Here is a 20,374-nt window from a genome sequence, read left to right on the forward strand (position 1 = left end):
ACTACTGTATATATATATATATATATATATATATATATCAGGGCCGACTCCAGGGTTCGGAGCACCCTGTGCCGGCCCTGGAGATGGTGCCCTAACAACGCGTGCGGCGAAGGCGGGTGCTACCGAATTTGGGGGTGTGGCCTAATTACCATAGGTCACGCCCCCATGTGACATTATTTGGAGGCATACCCGCATGGCATGCCTCCAAATAACGTCAGGCTGGGGGTAAAGCCCAGCACTTCATCACTGGCTGGGCTTCCATTCGCTCACCGGGGGTCCGGCACCGCCGCACAGCTGCGGCGGTGGGGGTCCCCAGCCTCCCGATTTGACCACCCGCGGGCCACTGCAGCCCACGGGTAGAACAGCGGGACAGTACTGTTGAAATCGGCATGCTGGGGAGGGGTGCCGCCTCTCTACGGGTGGGGCCCCTGTGCGACCGCACTGGTCGAACACCCCTAGAGCCGACCCTGATATATCTATATATATATATATATATATATATATACATGGTATATCTACAGTATAATATACATTTTGCAAATACAGGTAATTGAGCCATTTTGTTTGTGTCATACGAAAGGTTGTTTTCTGTGCATTTTAAGATATAGATACATATGCTACTCTTATTTTGTACTTTCTTACGTATGTCTTTTTTTTCTAAAGTCAGTATTTTACATGCATCATCAAATAATAATAATTGTTTATCTATGCACTGTCTTCTTTGTTGCCCCACTCTTTTGCTGCAAATGCTGAGTGACTGGTCTCCCACGTGTGGACGAATAAACAGCGTCTTTTCCAATACTTTGTACTGCTGAAATACAACACAGAAAAAAGGGCCAATTAATGTCTACATATCACTGATGGTTACTGGTATATTGGTGATTGTTTCCATTTAGTAAATCATCACCATGTCCACTGGAAAATGTCATAGCCGAGAACAAGCTTTCCCGTCTCATCTCAAGGTTTTCTCTCTGTGATCTTCGATACCACAATTCTAATGCTTTCTTACGGAAGTCTTTACAAGCAAAGTAATAGAGGAAAGGGTCCACGCAGCTGCTTAAACAGCTCAATGTAAGTGACAATTTGTAGATATGATAGTAACTTTTGTAAAAGAAGAGGCGAACAATTGTATGCAATAGTAAGATAAAGTTGTTGGGAGCAAAACAGGTAATAAACACTATAAGGACAAAAATAGCAAGTTTGATGGATCTCCTCTCTGTCCCTGTACCGTGTGTATTGGATGTCCGAATTAATGTGCGAATAATTTGAATATAGCAAAACACAATCACAATTGATGGAATTAAAAATAAAAAAACAAAGAGTCCAATGATGAAGCTTGCCCACCACAATATACTTGGTAGCATTTTCCATTTGAGAACATCAAAACATGTTGTGATGTTTAAATGATTCACTTCGTAAGTTAGGTCCGTTGTCTCCATAGGGATGAGTGCAACAAGCAACAACACCCATATTATAAGAATAGCTCCAGCTGCATATCTTTTCTTCCTCCACATACTCGCCTTCATAGGGTGGACAATACCTATATAACGTTCCACACTGATCAGCATGATTGTTAATATTGTACAATACATGTTGGCATAAAACAAGATGGTCACCACACTGCAAAGTTCTTTCCCAAAAATCCAGTGGTTCTGTTTCATGTGATAGATTATTTGGAAGGGGAGAAACATAGCAAGGGCAAGGTCTGTGATGCTCAAATTTATCATAAGGATTACTGAAGATGTAATAGGTTTAGAGTGGCGTATTAGAATCCACAGTGAAATACAATTTCCTGGAACACTGATTAAAAAAACCAATGTATAAACTATAGGTAAAGCAGTCCAGATACGCTTGTCCTCTAGCATGTTTAAGGTATAATTGTCTGGTCTGGTTTCATTAGGCAAGCCGTGCAAATCCATAGTGCCCCAGATTTATGATCTTTTCATCGAAGTTGAAAAAATCCACCTGCAATACAACAAATAAAGTAAAACATTAGTGCGCATTTGTTAAAAAGGTAAGCCAAAAGAAAATATAATAAAATGCAATATAATATATGAGAACAACATTTCAACAATGATTATTTTGTGTTACACTGTATATTCTGTGCTTCAGATACATACAATGCATCCAGGGGCGTATTAAGAGGAGGGGGCCCATGTTCACTCCCCGTTCAGGGCCCCTTCCTCTCTCCACGGTTGCCTTCAGCAAACTGACAGTAGCAGTAGACTCCGGGCACTAGAGTGTGGCACCATATAAATAAAGGATAATAATAATAAACACAACAACAATAAGCATAACTTACATAGTATCCCTGCGTATCCCTTGACCAAAAAACAACAAAGTAAGAGAATTCCTTAAATAAACATGGTTGCATGTATTAAATCAAGCTATTATACATATTGAAGCATGTTTAATATTATAGTATTAGCGCTGTAACTCATAGCAACCAACCATTTGTCTACATTTTCAAAACTTATGTGTAAAATCTGGTTGGTTGCTATAAATTACAGCATCAATAGATGTAATTGGCTAAATGTAAAAGTTTAGAGCAGGCAAAAATGTATGAAATGTATGTATGTTGTGGGGGCAGACCTCCTCCCCACCCCAGTAAAAACTGCCACACTCAGTGAAGTTAACAAGGGAGTCTGTGCACTGGGGGCCTGATTCACTACAATCGAGTACCATCGCAGCCTCACGCACACTTGCACAAGCTCTGACCTTACTCAGAAATTGCTAACTTCCACGCACACTATGAGACCTCACGCTGCGTATGGTATCGCAGTGGCTATTTTATGCACACACCCTGCAACGGCATGCGAATGCACTGGCCCGCCTGAGTATCACCGACCACCCCCCATTTCCACCCACAAACGGGGCTTCCTGTCAATCACTCTGCAAGGAGTCTGTGTAGCCTCTGCGATCGCAGTCCCAATCATAATGGCTAACTCGGACATGCGCACTGCGATACGTAGGCATGCGCAGAACGCAACAATCAGGCGATTGCGTGCATATTAGCAACTGCGATCCTTGCTGAATCAGGCCTGGGTGTTTGCCTGGGGAATGGGTATGTAATGCCGGCTGTCGGGATGCCTTCTGTCACAATACCGACAGCGGCATCCTGATGGTTGGTATCCCGATAAGGGTCAGGTAAGTATACTTACCCTCCCCCCATCTCCACCTAACCCTCCCTTCTTGTAACCTAACCCTAGCTCTCCCCACCCCACCCGCACCTTAACCCTCCCCGTTAGTTCCTAAACCTAAGTCTCCTACCTTCATGCCCAACCCTCCACCCTTAGTGCCAAAACCTATCTCCCTCCAGTGGTGCCTAACCCTAACCTCCCCCCTCAAAACCTAACGCTAACCCCGCTAACTTACCTAAACCTAAAAAGGCTAACACTACGAGCGCCCCAGCTTACCTTCGTTCAGACACGCATTCTCCTGGATTCCAGCATCGGGATTAAGATAAGCTTCAGTATTTTGACGCCTATCTTAACTCCCTTGGCAGGATTCTAGCGTCGGCATAGAGACTGGCGGCTTCGCGGCCACCGGTCTCTTAACTACATCCTCTTGCCTAGCAGTGGCTTCCCATTGGAAGTACTACCTGCAAAACATATAAAACAAATGCCAGACAGGCAGTCCCAGAAGGATGTATATTCTTCTGCATACTTTTATTTATATATCCTACAAGTTATAGATAATTTGCTATAATGAATATCCTGCAAGTTATAGATCATTTGCTATAATGAACATCCTGTACCTATGCTGGAACACACAGTTACATTAACTACAGAAACACCCACAAATATACGCTTACACATTCAGAAACAAATGCAAATACATGAGAATATATACACAGGAAGAGGTACAATCCTTCACATTACCATGTTAATACTATGGGCCTGATTCAGAGCTGAACGCTCTGACCAGAGCGCTCGCTCTGAATCAGGGCCCTCCTACCTTTTTTTGGAGCGTCCTCATGGACGCTCGCATAGCTGTGGGTTACCACCCACAGCTATAGCGAGCGTCCATGATGATGGTCGCGATGGTCTTGACCATCGCGACCATCGGGCTTGCGACGGAGACCCTGCGGTAGGGTCTCGCTGCCGCAAGCCCTGGAGTGATTTTGGCTCTAGCAGAGCCAAAATCACTCCCACTGACATCACTAGTGATGTCAGTGGGGCCGGCTCGAGACGGTAGGCGTTCCCATGGGAACGCCTCCGTCTGGCAGGCACGCCCCCAGCACGCCCACCAAAGGGGGCGTGCTGTCAATCAACATCGACAGCACGCCCCCTTTGGTGTGAGACCCGGAGCGATGGAGAGCCCGTCGCTCTCCGGGTCTCGCGCATGCGCATGACGGAGCTCCCTCCGTCGTGCGCATGCGCAGTGGGGGACATCGACCCGCTTGTGAGCATACTGCTGCTCACGAGCGGGTCTGAATGACCCCCTATGTTCACAGTTTGACATCTGGCAACATCCAGGTTACATTTGTCAGTGTGTGTAAGAAAGAATTTTATCACAAGGTCAAAAAAGGTGACATTTCTATAATGAATTTCCTTGATCATTTGATGTTCAAACCATTTCCTGGAAACAGCAGAACAAACATGAAATTAACAGAATTAATACAGTATGAGCCTTAATTTGCACCTGCAGATTTTCTATACAGATTTTATAGCACTATAAACTTTTATAGCTATAACATTTCTCAGGCTTCTTTTTTAAATGACTAATTGTTTATATTTTGTTTTTATAAACAACAGTAATGAACAAAACTGTTTGCGAAAGTAAGTAAAAAATGTGGTGTGCAGTCAAGCTACAGTGCACATGCTTCCTGCACAATAAACAAAAATGAGAACATTGTTACCATAAACACAAAAAAGGATGGTTCAATTAGAAATTCCAAAAAAGGGGACTTGTAACTAGCTATGTGTTATGGACATTGGGCCTGATTCAGATATGGTCGCAATATGTCATTTTTCATGGATCAAAATTGTTAAAATATGCTAAGGACTCACTCGCAGTCCAGAGCTTAGAGACAACCACTGAAAACATCTCACATCTGCCACTCACGCACAAAATCGGAAACATCAGAAACATTGAATGCAGATCAGGTGGTCATCAGCCTTCTGAGTAAAGCTGGCCACACATAGCATAGACATGGGTCTCCAGTCACATAGAGGGCTCTCCTTCTGCGAGCAAGAACACAGTGACTAATTTATGGATGCCCCTAAAACAGTGTTTAAATGGTCCGACACACCTGTGTAGTTCTAACCACACCTCTCCCCCCCCATTAATTCCCCAAAATGCTGACTACCTGTCGCTCACTTTGAGAGTGGATCCTCTGTTTGAACAACATAATCGCAAATCAGTAGCTGTGCTTCACAGTGACTTGACTTTGACTTTGTGCAAGTGTACCTAGAAGAATTGATGCTGATCACACCAAATATTGATTTGATTTAGATTTCTCTTCTGGTCATACACTTTACATTTTGTTATATATATATATATATATATATATATATAGCTGTAATTATGTAGTTCTGTATTTATTTAACCATATAAAGCATGTCTTTAGACATATTATAGATATATTTTTAGTATGTGATATAATTAATTAGGTTAGCGTATATATTTTTCAGATTTTCAGTAAGGGGAGCTGTATAAAATTGAAATATAAAATGCATCTTTTTAATTATACTGTTTTTAGACCATACGATTTATCATATTAAAATCAAAAGGTAGTTTTGCAAACTGTCAGCATGTAATGTGTCAAACAGCGGTTTTCAATGTTTTTGGAAATTCAGGAAAAAGGATGCAAAACTGTTTGAAGTGTTTCTCATTAGGGAGAAAATTCGAAAAAGCAAAATGGCATATGTTTTCAAATATAATGCCTATACAAAAATTTCCACTAAAATGTGTCCACAATGGAATCGGTACGAAATACAGATGGCTGAATAGCCGCCGATTCTCATACCGATGCTGGATGCCCGAAAGGAGGACATCCCGACAGCGGCTCATAATTATGCTAACCCTTCCCTCCCCCTATCCCCCCATAACCCTAACCCTCCCTTGGTAGTGCCTAACCCTAAAACTCCAGGGGTGGTGCCTAACCCTAACCTCCCCCCCTGGGGGTGCCTATCCCTAACCCCCCGTTCACCTAGCCTAACCCTCACTGGGGGGTGCCTTGCCCTAAGTCCCCCCGGGGGTGTCTAAACCTAAAACGACTACAATGTAACTATCCCCGACTTAACTTGTTCGGGATGCCAGGCATCAGGATGTCGGCGCGGGGCTAAAGATAGGCGTCAGCATTTCGACACCTATCTTTAGTCCTGGGTCGGCCTTCCGGCGACTGGATTCAAATGGCCGGCATTCCGAGCGGTGGTAAATTAATCGCACCCATCCACAATATATCAGGCACAAAGGTTATATCCAGATACAACTCTTATGGCATATTCAAATTTACATATATCATAAATATGCATCCAGAGCATTGATGTAACAGTCATCATCCTAAAAAAGTAAACTTGCACCAGGTTTAAGAGATAATTTAAGATTCGCCTCCTGAAAAATATATGCTACAGATACTGTACATGTCAGTCAAAATATGATGTATCCAACAGTTTTTTTTTTGCATGATGTTTTGTTTTATTAAACAGTGGTTTGCTACAAGCTGCATGCTGTTTGCATCTTTTCTGTTTTGCAGCGAGTCAGGATTACATGTCATTAACATTAAGCAGTTTTACATAATAGTCAGTGTTAAAGGGAATGTAGTCATGAAGTTGACAGTGGATGCTCCCTTGGATGTACTTGGTGGCTCTGCAGTAGTGCTTCTAGCTGCCAAGTGCGTGATCCAGTCTACATAGATAGAAAGACAGTAAAAAGGTTGACAATGTCTAGATAGTTACCAGATGTTAGACAGTTAATAGGTCAACAGGGACAAAAGGTCGACACACTAAATATCGACATGTAAGAATGTCGACAGGATCAAAATGTTGACACAAAATGGTCTACACAAATATGGTTGGCATATTTTTTTTTAGGGTTAGAAGTAGGCACACGCTGGAGGGTTAGGGTTAGGCACTTACTCCAATGGTTAGTGTTAGGTACCAGGAGGGAGGGTTAGGCACTAGAAGGGACGGTTAGGGTCAGGCACCTAACCTGACAGTTAAGGTTAGACACCAGGAGGGAGAGTTAGGTTTAGGCACCAAGGGGAGGGTTAGGGTTATGGTGAAGATTAGGGTTGAAAAAAACAAACAAACATGTGTCAACCATTTTGTGTCGAACATTTTTTCTGTTGACCTTTTGACCCTGTCAACCATTTTAACCTGTTGACCTTCTTACATGTTGACCTATTGACTGTCTAACATCTGGTGTCTATCTAGGCATTGTCAACCATTTTTTACTGTCTTTATTTTAATCCACGCCGCTGAGTGCCATCCCAGGCCATGCAGGAGCCATGGGGCAGCGACAGCACCGCTCACACTCCCCTAGCTATAGCCCTGCATAGTTCTTTTTTTTTTTTTTACCAAGAAACTATAGTACATTAGCCATACTCTTTTACTGGGAATGCAATTATGGGATACTAAGATTAAAGGCAAAATTCTAAGAGCGTATTTTTTTCTGTATTACTTGTACTTGACATCTTGTGATCGAGGTCTAACAAAGTTGATCTGGAAGAACAAGCACTATGGTTGTCTCTTTTTAATAAAATTATCCAATCTGAAATAAATCAATATAATTGCCACTTTCTACATTGTATGTATGAGGAAATATATTCTAAGAAATGACAGCTAGGATAAATAATAAATAATGAACTTGTACGTAGATGAGTGACATTTTGAAAATCTTTAAGATGAATATTTGCTTCTTTCCAAAGTTGCCAGGGGAATTTAGCAGTTTCTCTAGCAAAATTTGACCTTACGTATTACACACCGCATTCCCCAAACATATCTTTAGTTCCCCATTCCCCAGTTTTTGGTTTACATGGGCTTTACCATTTTATACTGTATTCCAGTCACAACACATAACAAAAGTCAGTCAGTGCTGCCCAACTGTTGTCATCCAGTTTCTATTTATAGACTATAAATTCTGCCAAATGTGTAATTTTCAAGCACAGTACAAAATGCCAATTAGTGCAAAGCAAAAGTGGAACCTGGAACATTGTATCACGTGTGCACAACTGCAATACAAAAACTGTGTGAAATGTTCCTGTGATTTTTCTCATGTCTACATGTAGATACAGTATGTATAGTTACTGAAATCACAGTTATGCATCAATGATATTACATTGTTGGTCTACATTAGTAAACAAAATTAACCATATTAGGGTCTGATGGAACATGAGACAAGAATCATGGATTGGGAATTGCTGGGGAACAAAAGGAAAGATTGATAGATAAGGATGGCTGATGAGGTCTACTCTTTCCCAGGCTACTGTATAATGTTATTTTACTTTATATGACATGTAAAACTTACTGTATATTATAATGCTCACTTGTGGTCTTCTCCTTCATAATTATGATCTTCGACGACACTTGTTTTATTTAATTTAGCAGATTATTATTATTTTTTTATTATTATTTATTTGTAATTTGTTCATAAAGACATTTATTAGCACTAATGTAAATGACAGATTAGGTAATCAAAATATAATTATAATCTATATGAAAAAGCAAGAAGACTGATTCTGAGATTCTGAGCCTGCAACTGCTACCATAAGAGCACAGGGAACTAATCCGTATAGTGTTGGACTGAGGCATGTAGTGTCCACCGGGGGAATGCATGTATTATGTATAATTCAAGTACACAGTCTGGAAAATGTTCCCTAGAGGAGGAGATGGGCCCTTGGGCAGTGGGGCTCACCGGGGCTTTTCCTGTACCCCTGTGAGCCAGTCTGACCCTGAATCCATATCATGGGAGTGTCATGGGCATGTAGGCAGACTAGCGGGCTCATTTGTGGCATGTGAAGCAGATGGGAGCATGTTTCAGAAAGGTCTTTTGCACCAAGCATGGGGTGGGTGTAAATCCCAATACTAATAATGCCAGCTGTTGCTGAGGACGGAAATACATAGTGGGCAGCCTTACGCATGAAGATGGACAGCTACTCGCATAAATGAGTGGATACGCGCATTAGCATAAGGTAAAAATCAGACTGCCACCGCTGCACAGACAAGTGGCCACAGATGCATCAGCCTCAAAATTTGGCCCTCGACCTCTTAAATAATTAATCATTATTTTAATAGTGTGTGTAGCCCTAATGCAGTGTTTAGTAGTGTTATACAATTAGAAGTGTGTCATTGGAGTTTCATTCATTTTCATTGTTACACTTTTTATTAACAACTTGAATGAAAGGCCATGGTCATCATAACCTGTTTTTTTATTTTTTTTTGCTTTCTGATGGGCCTAGTGTTGCTTTGATTTACCTTAGGTTCATTTTTAATAAGTAATTAATAGATGCCCTGGGCATGTGCAATTCATATTTACAACTGCAAATAAATAGCATTTTTGCCCCCTTGTGCTTTGAATGAAGGATCAGGTGTATTTATGTGCAAATGAAGTGCAGTAACGGTTCGGCTTTTAAGAATACCATACACACCTGAACTTGGGGATACCAAGGCATGTCTCACCATTATAATCCGGAAAATGTCTGAGATCACATGTTTTGGATTTCATAAATCCCTCCTAGTCTACTTCCTAGTTCCTTTTACTCCCTGAAGCAACTCCGCCATTGAGTGCAGGCTGTAAGCACTGCACACGTCAGTATGATCTGTACAGGCTTTGTTATTTGTAGCACAACAATTTTTTAATCACAGATAAATTAGCCACCAACAAAATACATTATTTTGCACCTACATAAACTGGATGCAAGTTTTGAGTTCTTGATATTGATGATTGACACATCTTTGTTCCAGAGCTTGTATACATTAGATTTGAGGTTGTATAGATCTTAAGATGCATACTACTAAAATGCAGATGTAGCTTCAATTGAAAAGCATTAATTATGCCTCTTATTTTACTATCTTATTACGTTTTTTACTTCCTGGGGACTGATAACTATTGAAATGTGTGCCTCAGTTGTGTTTTTTTACCTTTGACTTTTTCCCCCTTGCATTTGTTATCTTTTTCCAAACTCTTAACTTACTTTCTGTGGATGTCATCTGCCCCTCACTGTGTTCTCATTTTCCCTGTCTTTGGCTTGCAATGCATGCCCGGCCACAGCCTTCATTCTGCTCTAACAGACACGATCCTTTTTGGAGTGCAGGTATGTTTCAATGAGTGGTTTTCACACAACTTAGAGAGTTATGTAGCATATCAAATTGAAGACATCGCGTCAGCCTGCAACCACAAAACTCAGTATATAATATATTACAAAAGGCAGCTGGTTAATCAGAGGGTGAATACAATATAACAAGGTTCGAATTTGTAAAATAAATTAATTTTATTAAATGAAATACCAATAAAATTCAATATGCATTGATCCTTATTTTAACATGTTACATATTTGAAACATTGTAGGAAATATATATATATATATATATATATAAAATTAATAACAAATGGTCCTGTACCAATGGACAATAATATCCCAAACTCCTTTCTACACAGGTGAGAGCCACGAATAGTGACACCGTGATTTAGACTGTAAACACACCACAGGTACAATTTTGCTATCAAAGCCTGTCTAAATTATACAGGACCCCTGCGCTGCTCGGATTCTGTTTGTAGTTTGCAAACATTACAAGACTTGGAATTATTAAAATTCTCCTATTAGTACAATTTGGAAATTATTGTCTATTGGTACAGGACCATTTGTTATTAATTTTTTATATATATATATTTCCTACAATGTTTCAAATATGTAAGATGAGAAAATTAGGATCAATGAATATTGAATTTTATTGGTATTTCATTTAATAAAATTAATTTATTTTACAAATTCGAACCTTGTTATATTGTATTCACCCTCTGATTAACCAGCTGCCTTTTGTAATATATTATATATTTATTTCTGGGATTGACTACCCCAATCAGTTGGATTATTCAGGGAGTAGTATTTACTCATCAAGCGCTTAGGTATTTTTTCTTGTTTTTAACCAAAAAACTCAGGGCTGGTAGAAGCTCTACGGTGCCCTAGGTGCTTCCTCCTTGGAATCGATGGTCCTACACAATCTGTACTTCTTACCTTAGCAGGCGGAAGGGAGTAGCAGAAAATGTCATTCCCAGCTTGACATCTTCTGCTACTGTCAAACTGGGATATTGGACAGTGGCATTTATTGGCCAGTGCTACTCACCTGGTGTAACATTGACAAGGTAAGAAGCTGACAGCTGCTGATCCTCCTTGTCAATAAGTGACATTTAGTGTTATGGCACATACTGAGGGGTCTATTTACTAAGCCTTGGATAGAGATAAAGTGAAAGGAGAAAAGGTCCGAACAAAATCAACTCCTAACTGCCATGTCAAAGACTGTGTTTGAAAAATGACAGTTAGGAGCTTATTCATTGGGACTTTATCTCCATTCACTTTATCTCCATCCAAGATTTAGTAAATAGACCCCTGAGTGTTTTAGGTGCCACCTGTGATGTTATTGCATTAGATATGTGTAATGTGTGTAGATACTCCCTTACTTATATGAGAAAGATTGAATCTTCAGTGATGGTCCCTAGGATGATGGGGAATGCTGGGAAGTGGGTGTAGTCTGGTGTGCAATGTGTCTATAGTTTGCAAATGGCTGAATAAAGAAGCACAGCAGTGATAACACATTGCTTCAATGTTTTTGTGAATGTACTTATTAGAGATGAGCGGTTCGGATTCTGTGGAATCCGAACCGCTCCGAACATTGGTGATCCGAGTCCACCCGAACCCTGTTCGGGTGTTCACCGCCTGACTCGGATCCCCGTTCGGGGCCAAACGGCGGCCGCCTGATGTCGGATTCTCACTAGAGAATCCGACATCAGGTCTCCTCGCGTGTAGGGCAGAGCGCAGTGATAGCGCTCTGCCCTACACAGACACAGACACACAGCCGCCAGCGGCAGCTGTGTGTTTGTTACAGCAGCCAATGAGAGTCACACAGACTCTCATTGGCTGCTGCACGGAGGGAGCCGGCTGGAGCTCACACATGAGCTCCGTCTTCCGGCTCCCTCCTCAGCGTGTGACAGAGCGGACGGCGCGGGAGCGGGGATACAGGTAAGTTTTTATTTTTTATTTTTCTATTTGTGCAAGGGCTGGGGGCACTACTGGGGGGGGTCTGCACTACTGGGGGGGGTCTGCTACTGGGGGGGCTATACTACTGGGGGGGCCATACTACAGAGGGGCCTGCTACTGGGGGGGCTATACTACTGGGGGGGGTCTGCACTACTGGGGGGGGTCTGCTACTGGGGGGGCTATACTACTGGGGGGGCCATACTACAGAGGGGCCTGCTACTGGGGGGGCTATACTACTGGGGGGGGTCTGCTACTGGGGAGGCCATACTACTGGGGGGGATCTGCACTACTGGGGGGGTCTGCTACTGGGGGGGGCTATACTACTGGGGGGGCCATACTACAGAGGGGCCTGCTACTGGGGGGGCTATACTACTGGGGGGGTCTGCACTACTGGGGGGGGTCTGCTACTGGGGGGGGCTATACTACTGGGGGGGCCATACTACAGAGGGACCTGCTACTGGGGGGGCTATACTACTGGGGGGGTCTGCTACTGGGGGGGCCATACTACTGGGGGGCCTACTACTGGGGGGGCTTACTACTACTGGGGGGGGCTGCTACTGGGGCAGCCTACTACAGGGGGGCCATACTACAGGGGGGCCCATACTACAGGGGGGGCTACTACTGGGGCAGCCTACTACTGGGGGGGGCCTGCTACTGGGGCAGCCTACTACTGGGGGGGCCATACTACTGGGGGGCCATACTACAGGGGGGGCATACTACTGGGTGGCATGCTAATGGGGGGCATACTACTGGGGGGGCCTGCTAATGGGGGGCATACTACTGGGTGGCATGCTAATGGGGGGCATACTACTGGGGGGGCCTGCTAATGGGGGGCATACTACTGTGGGGCATTCTACTGGGGGCACTGCATAGTGGACCCTACTACTAAGGGGACTGCATAGGGGGCACCACTGCTGGGGGACATTGTGTAAGGGACACCGCTACTGTGGGCATTGTGTAAAAGGGTCACTACTGTGGGCATTGTGTAAAAGGGGCACTACTGTGTGTCGTAACATAAATAAGAGACACTACTTTATGGTGTAATGTGAATCAGGCCCTATGTGCGGTGTAATGCTAATAAGATTGTGCACTGTGACTCCTAGGGCCATAGCCCACTTTGTAAACAAGTACTGTGACTCTGCTGGCCGTACCCCACTGGGTGGGTGCACTACTTTTCATTTCTGCCACTGCTGTGTGGCAATGTGTCATAGATGTGCTTTATACTGTGGTGTCTGTGTCGTTGTGCCGCTGCTTTGTCGCTTAGTAACCAGTCAGCTCACTGCAACCTTTGGCCAATAATGTTGAAAACAATATTATAAGCTGTGATATGGTCTAAATTGACTGGAAATTAATGTTATTGAGATGAATAATACTCTAGGAGGAAAAAAAAGACCAATTTATGTGATTTTAGCTTTTTTTGTCAATTTTTGTAAAAAAATCCAAATCCAAAGCCAGTCACTGCAGTTTGGCAAATCCAAATCCAAATCCAAAGCCGGACGACGAATTAGAACCAAATCCAAATCCGGCAAAAAAGGTCCGGCGCACATCCCTAGTACTTATAAGCATACTGGACCTCATTCAGAGTCGGTCGTAGCGGCCGCACGGTCGTACGCCACCGATGTTTGCTAAACTGCGCATGCGTAAAGTTTGCAATGCGCGTGCGCAAACTAGCTGCTTCGATCAGAAATTTCTCTCTCCTTGAACACAGCCAGGTCGGTAGTTTGAGTGACAGATTGAGGCGTTTGTGGGTGGTAACAGGGGAAGGTGCTTGAAAATGGGGGAGTGGAGATCCGAATGCAGGCGTGCCTAAATATGCGAACGGCGTTTTATGGGAGTGCATAATTAACAAAGTAGCGTCATGACACATGTGACATGAGAGGTTTTTACACTGACATGATCGTAGAGCTTAAGAGAGGGTCTGGTCAACCTTAAGCTCTACGACCAGTTCCAATGGTTCCCGATGGTCTCGATTAATCCTTATATGCCTGGAGATGACGTGTAATGCGTACGAGAAGGGGGCGTATTTTTTTGTCTTCCGGCCGCTTCCTCCCCTTGGTCGGCCAGCTACCGATCCGATCTTAGGGACGTAACTTGCGAGTGCATCATTTGCATATCCGGCCCCTTTTCCCGTACGACCGTGCGGCCGCAACGACCGACTCTGAATGAGGTCCTCTGTACCAACAAAACACCACCTAAACTTTGGTCCCCTATATGAGCGCCTACAGTATATTCACCTAATGGTAGTGCTGGCCCTGACAATGCCAAAGTACAACTATACTGCCAGGTTGTTTCCATCTGACAAATACAAACTACACACATTGTTAAATACACATCATTATCCCTACCTAATATACGAAGAGTATCCTGCAGGATGTTATCTAAATCTATGTGATAAATTACCAATGTATTAAACAATTTTCTTCAATATATTATATGAAATTTATCTAGCAATCTTTTTTATTATGTAACCCCTTTATAGTCTTATATTACCCCATTATGTCTCATTCTGTATCAGTTTCAAATAATGCCCTGGGCACCTGGGATTTTGGTTTTGTATGTTAAATCAGCAAAGTAGATGATGTCTGTTTATTGATGGTATGTGTAAACATGTGAAAAACTGTGTGAAATTTCTGCTGTTGATAAAACACAGCTGACTACAGCAAAAAACACAAAACCGTCTCATGATTAATCTACACGTGTTCAACCTCTAAAAATAATTTTTGTTTTAAGTTCCCTTTTAAACAATCTTGTGATGTTATTAAGATTTAGCCACCTTCATAAACATTTGAAGAAGAGTGTGGACATTGACTGTATGTGCAACTGTTTTATTACCCAGTCAGTGGGACAAAATCTCAAAGCAAGCAAAACAATCAGTCAAAATAACACTAACAAACAAGATAGGAATGAGGAACATAATTAAAAAATAACATCTGCCAAAACTTAATATATAGTTTTCCATGGAGTTGACTGTTAAGCTATGTTACTCCAATGCAGCAGGTTCTCAATGCTTCTAACAATCCTGCTCTGCTGCCGTCGGGTTCACCCTGTTTTGTAAACAGTTAGAATCTCAACATTCATCAAGTCAATATGGTTCATAATGTCGAAATTTTTAGCATGACATTAGCTATGTCGACATTGAGCATGTCGACATTGATGAAATGTCAACATGCTAAAAATGTTGACAACTGTGTTACAGCTGTTCCAGTAGTTGCAGTGGTAAGTACCCTAAACCTAACCTTTAGCCTAACCCAGTGACCCCAGTTCTTTGGTTCTAATTCACCATTGTGTTTTGATTTTGGTTTTGCCAAAACCACCCTCACGTGTTTTGGTTTTGGATCTGTATGTTTTTTAAACAATTAATAAAAACAGCTATTATTACATAATTTGGACCTGTTTTTGTTCCTACAGAATTATTAACCTCAATAACATTCATTTTCAGTAATTTCTAGTCAATTTTGACCATCTCTTTGGCTCAAAATAGTTATTTCACCAATATTGGCCAAAGCCTGCAGTGAGCTGACTGGCTAAACTAAGCGACAGAGCAGCGAAACAAACACACAGCAATTTAAAAGACTATAGGACATCTATGAAACATTGCCACACAGTAGTGGCAAACAGGATGGCAGTTTAATAAACTATACAATCCCGTAGAAACCAAGAATGTTTTCAATAATCTAGGTCAGAGGGCTGTACAGGAAAATGTCATATGTAGTGGAAGACAGGTAAAAGATTGATTTATTGATTTATCGATCAATTGATTCATTGATTGCTTAAGAAAATAAATTTTGATATGTGGAGCAAACTTTTAAAACCAAGCATCCAAATGTAAGTATACTTTTCATTTAGTGCAATTACAAACTGATCCATGCAGCAAATCATAGGCCTTAGGAGTAAGTACAATATAAGCTTCAAAAGACCATCACAAATGTACCCCAAAAATCAGTATCATATATTGTACAGTAAAAACAATATAAAGTATAAATAATGAAATATAAAGTATAAACAAGGCAATATTTCTTGAATGATTTATTAATTAAAATAATAATTTGAGACATGGACTACTGTACAGTATATCAAAACTGAGGTTCTATTTTGCAGCAATTCAGATGAGAAAAGGCATGAAAAAAGACAAGATTGATTGATTAATTATTTAAAAATTTTTGTAATTGAGACGTGGTCTATATATAAATCAGTGTTCTTTTTTGCAGCAACTGAGAAGAGAAAAGGCCTGAAAAAATACAAAATTGATTGATTACTTAATTAAAAAAAATTTAATTGAGACGTAGCTTACAGTATATCGAGAGCTGTATTGCAGCAACTAAGACAGTGTCATAAAAAAATAAAATGTAAATAACCAAGGATTCCTGACAATGGTTGCAAGAGAAGCTGGCCATACTACCCCCCTTCCTCCTACACACCCCTGTAGTACATTATGAGGTGCACAACATTTATCCCCACATTAGTTCTGGTTAAAAATGTGCTGCAAATTAAAAATGTGCAATAATAAAATAACCAATAAAATGTTTGTAGTTTATGCAAAAACACAGTCACCAAATATTCCCCTCATCCTGTTACACTTCCTCAGTAGCAGGTCAATTTCTATATCAGCATCTTTATTTTTACCACTCATCCCCACATTGGCAAAGGATGTAGGAATGGTGGAAGAAGGCTTCTCTACGTGTCCTGTATCAGAAAAGTCAGGCTCAAATTTAACACTTGTGGACACACATTGACTCTCCTAAGAGATTTGTGACTTTTCTGAACACACAGTTGGTTCTTCTGCCTTAGGGCCTGATTCAGAGATGCTCGTAAGCGGTCGCTCGTTCGTTCCCAGCGATGTTTGCACAACTGCGCATGCGTACGGATCGTAATACGCATGCGCGAACCAGTCAGTGCGGCCGAAAATCGTTTGTTCGCTAAATAGCGAATGCCTGCTATTTTGAGTGACAGGAGGAGGCGTATGTGGGTGGTAACGGGGAAGGTGCTTGAAAACGGGAGTGGAGATTCAGAACGCAGGCGTGCTTAAAGGTCAAAACGGGCGTTTTATGGGTGTGCATAATTAATACAGCAGCGTCATTGACCACGTCACTGGGTTATTTTATAGTCAGAACTGCTCGCATGATTGCGGTAGGAAAAACCAACCACAAGAATAGCGAGCAGTTCATACGCTGGTCGATGTACTCGATTAATCTAATAAATAGCGGACATGACGTAGGATGCGAGCAGCCAGGGGGCGTAGTTTTCCAAAAAACGACCGAATGTTTTGTTGGTGAAAACCATCGCGACCATCAACCTGGTCGGTCGTTAAGCTGTGGCTGGTAACCCACAGCTTAACTAACGACCAGGAGGCCGCGACCGCCTCTGAATGAGGGCCTGTGACTCACAGTGCTGATATTAACGTCAACTTCACACTGTGGCTCACAGCGCTGATATTAATGACAACTTCACACAGTGGGCGGAATTCAATTGTTTTCATCCCCTATCGCGCCCGACGGAGCTATTCTATTCTTGCTCCTGTCGGGCGCGATCAGCTGCCAAGCGCTACATTTCAGCTCGCAGCCCCTGGGGGATGAGAGCTGAAATGTGCGAAAAGTGACATGTTTGGGCGCACAAACATCACTTTTCGCGATCACGCCCAGCACTTTGGTCGGGGTTAGCCGATTTACGCGGCTAAACCCGACCACTTTAGGTGCGATCAGCGTGAAAAGCTGGCACAATTGAATAGCGGCCCGCGATCTCCTGTCACTTTAGATGGGAGATGCGGGCCGCGAAAACAATTGCATTCCACCCAGTGACTCACAGTGCTGAAATTAATGACAACTTCACACTGTGACTCACAGCGCTGATATTAATGACAACTTCACACTGTGACTGACAGCGCTGATATTAACATCAACTTCACACTGCGGCTCACAGTGCTGATATTAATGACAACTTCACACTGTGACTCACAGCGCTGATATTAATGACAACTTCACACTGCGGCTCACAGTGCTGATATTAATGACAACTTCACACTGTGACTCACAGCGCTGATATTAATGACAGCTTCACACTGTGACTCACAGCGCTGATATTAATGACAGCTTCACACAGTGACTCACAGCGCTGATATTAATGACAACTTCACACTGTGACTGACAGTGCTGATATTAACATCAACTTCACACTGCAGCTCACAGTGCTGATATTAATTGATTGTTCACACAGAAATACCAAACTATTATTTATAATCTGTTAGATATCATTTGCATGTCAGAAATATTGTGTTCTTGCTGTACTGTAAGACAGCTATATTTCTTCTGCAGGGTTAAACCTCACACCACAGGCAAGTAAATAAACCCATGAGTTTAAGCAGTCTTAACCCTTTGTCACTTGTTTCATTCCAACACTACTGGGGAACCCTTGTCTCTCTACTATACCACCAGGTCTGTAGAATCCTACCTTACTTCACTTCTAGCTTGGCAGCTATTCAGCCTCATTACATGTTACAGAACTGGCCAGGAGGGACGGAGGGATCCAAACCATACAGTAGGAGGGAGCTGGGCTCTGGGAACTAACAACATCTGAAGATGGCATACTGCAGGTTCCCACTTCTGAATATTAGGCAGCCCCTAATAATAAATTGGCTTATTACTAAAAACATGCCTATTAGTGATAATGAATAGGACCAGCTGTTCTCTTATGGACTTTACTGTAATTCAAGTGTTTGCCTTCATATTGATGTTAGGATTATCACTTAACATTTAGCTGCATATTTATGAAAGGGTGAAAAGCCCTATTTTAAGTAGGGATGTGCGCCGACCCCCGTGTTTTGGTTTTGGATCTGGATCTCCCCTGGTTTTGGATCTGGATTGGTTTTGCCAAAACCTCACCTCCGTGTTTTGTTTTCGGGTTTTGGTTTTGGATCTTGATTTTTTCTTAAAAAATAAAAAAAACAGCTAAAATCACATAAAAGTGGCCTTTTTTTGTTCCTACAGTATTAATAACCTCAATAACATTTATTTCCACTCGTTTTCAGTAAATTTTGACCACCTCACAGCTCACAATATTGATTTTTTTATCTAGTTAAAGGGCCAAAAGATTGCATCCAGCTTGCTGGCTCAAAACTGATTGCTATAATTATTAATAGAGTTGAAGACTGTGCAAAGATGATGGTTGGGATACCCTTGAGGATTGAATAATTGATAGTTGGTGCAGCCCCTGGCTGTAAAATTGATAATAAATTTATTAAAAAACAATTCATTGGTGCAGCCCCGGGCTGAATAATTAATGATAAAAATAAATTCATTGGTGCAGCCTCTGGCTGTAAAATTAATAAGAAAATTAATTAAAAAACAATTCATTGGTGCAGCCCCGGGCTGAATAATTAATTATAAAAATACATTTATTGGTGCAGCCCCTGGCTGTAAAATTGATAATACATTAATTAAAAAACAATTCATTGGTGCAACCCCGGGTTGAATAATTAATAATAATTTAATTAAAAAGTAAAAAACAATTCATTGGGTGCAGCGCCTGGCTCAATAATTAATAAAAATAAATTTATTGGTGCAGCCCCTGGCTGTAAAATTGATAATAAATTAATTAAAAAACAATTCATTGGTGCAGCCCCAGACTGAATAATTAATAATGACATGAAATTCATTGGTGCAGCCACTGGCTGTAAAATTGATAATAAATTAATTAAAAAACAATTCATTGGTGCAACCCCGGGTTGAATAATTTATAATAATTTAATTAAAAAGTAAAAACAAATCATTGGTTCCTAAAACAACCATAACATTAATTTAAAATGTCAGGCAGCAATGCCCCAACTAGCACATAATGGAAAGGAAAAAGGTGCAAGATGGAATAGTCCTTGGGCCCTCCCACCCACCCTTATGTTGTATATGAAACAGGACATTCACAGTTTAACAAACCAATCATTTCAGCGACAAAGACTGCCAATTGTGGCTGAAATTATTGGTTTGTTTGGACCCCCACAAAACAAGCTGCCAATGTGCATTGGACATGGAAATGAAAATGATCCCATACACAAATTGGCTTTACATTACAAGTTGTAGTCATCCTCATCCTCGTCATCCCATCAGTGTGTACATCCTCTTCTTCACACAATATTAATTCGTCCCCGCTGTAATCCACCATAGGCGCCTCTAGTTTTTTCATGTAATT

The 20,374-nt window shown here is 41.6% G+C and overlaps 1 protein-coding gene across 1 annotated transcript in view; it reads right to left on the bottom strand.

Annotated features, from left to right (window-relative positions):
* Positions 1 to 223: 223 nt before the first annotated feature.
* Positions 224 to 20,374, bottom strand: part of P2RY8 (P2Y receptor family member 8) — a 67,794-nt gene continuing 47,643 nt past the window's right edge. Inside the window, exons 3-4 of the mRNA XM_088451524.1 lie at positions 908 to 1,965; positions 224 to 811 (exon numbers count right to left, since the gene is read on the bottom strand). Of these exons, the coding sequence (XP_088307650.1) occupies positions 702 to 811; positions 908 to 1,919 (1,122 nt within the window). The 5' untranslated portion in view covers positions 1,920 to 1,965 and the 3' untranslated portion in view covers positions 224 to 701. The remainder of the gene's footprint in view (positions 812 to 907; positions 1,966 to 20,374) is intronic.

The sequence above is a fragment of the Taudactylus pleione genome, unplaced genomic scaffold (genome assembly GCF_031769625.1).
Source record: "Taudactylus pleione unplaced genomic scaffold, aTauple2 ptg000026l, whole genome shotgun sequence".
Lineage (NCBI taxonomy): Eukaryota > Metazoa > Chordata > Amphibia > Anura > Myobatrachidae > Taudactylus > Taudactylus pleione.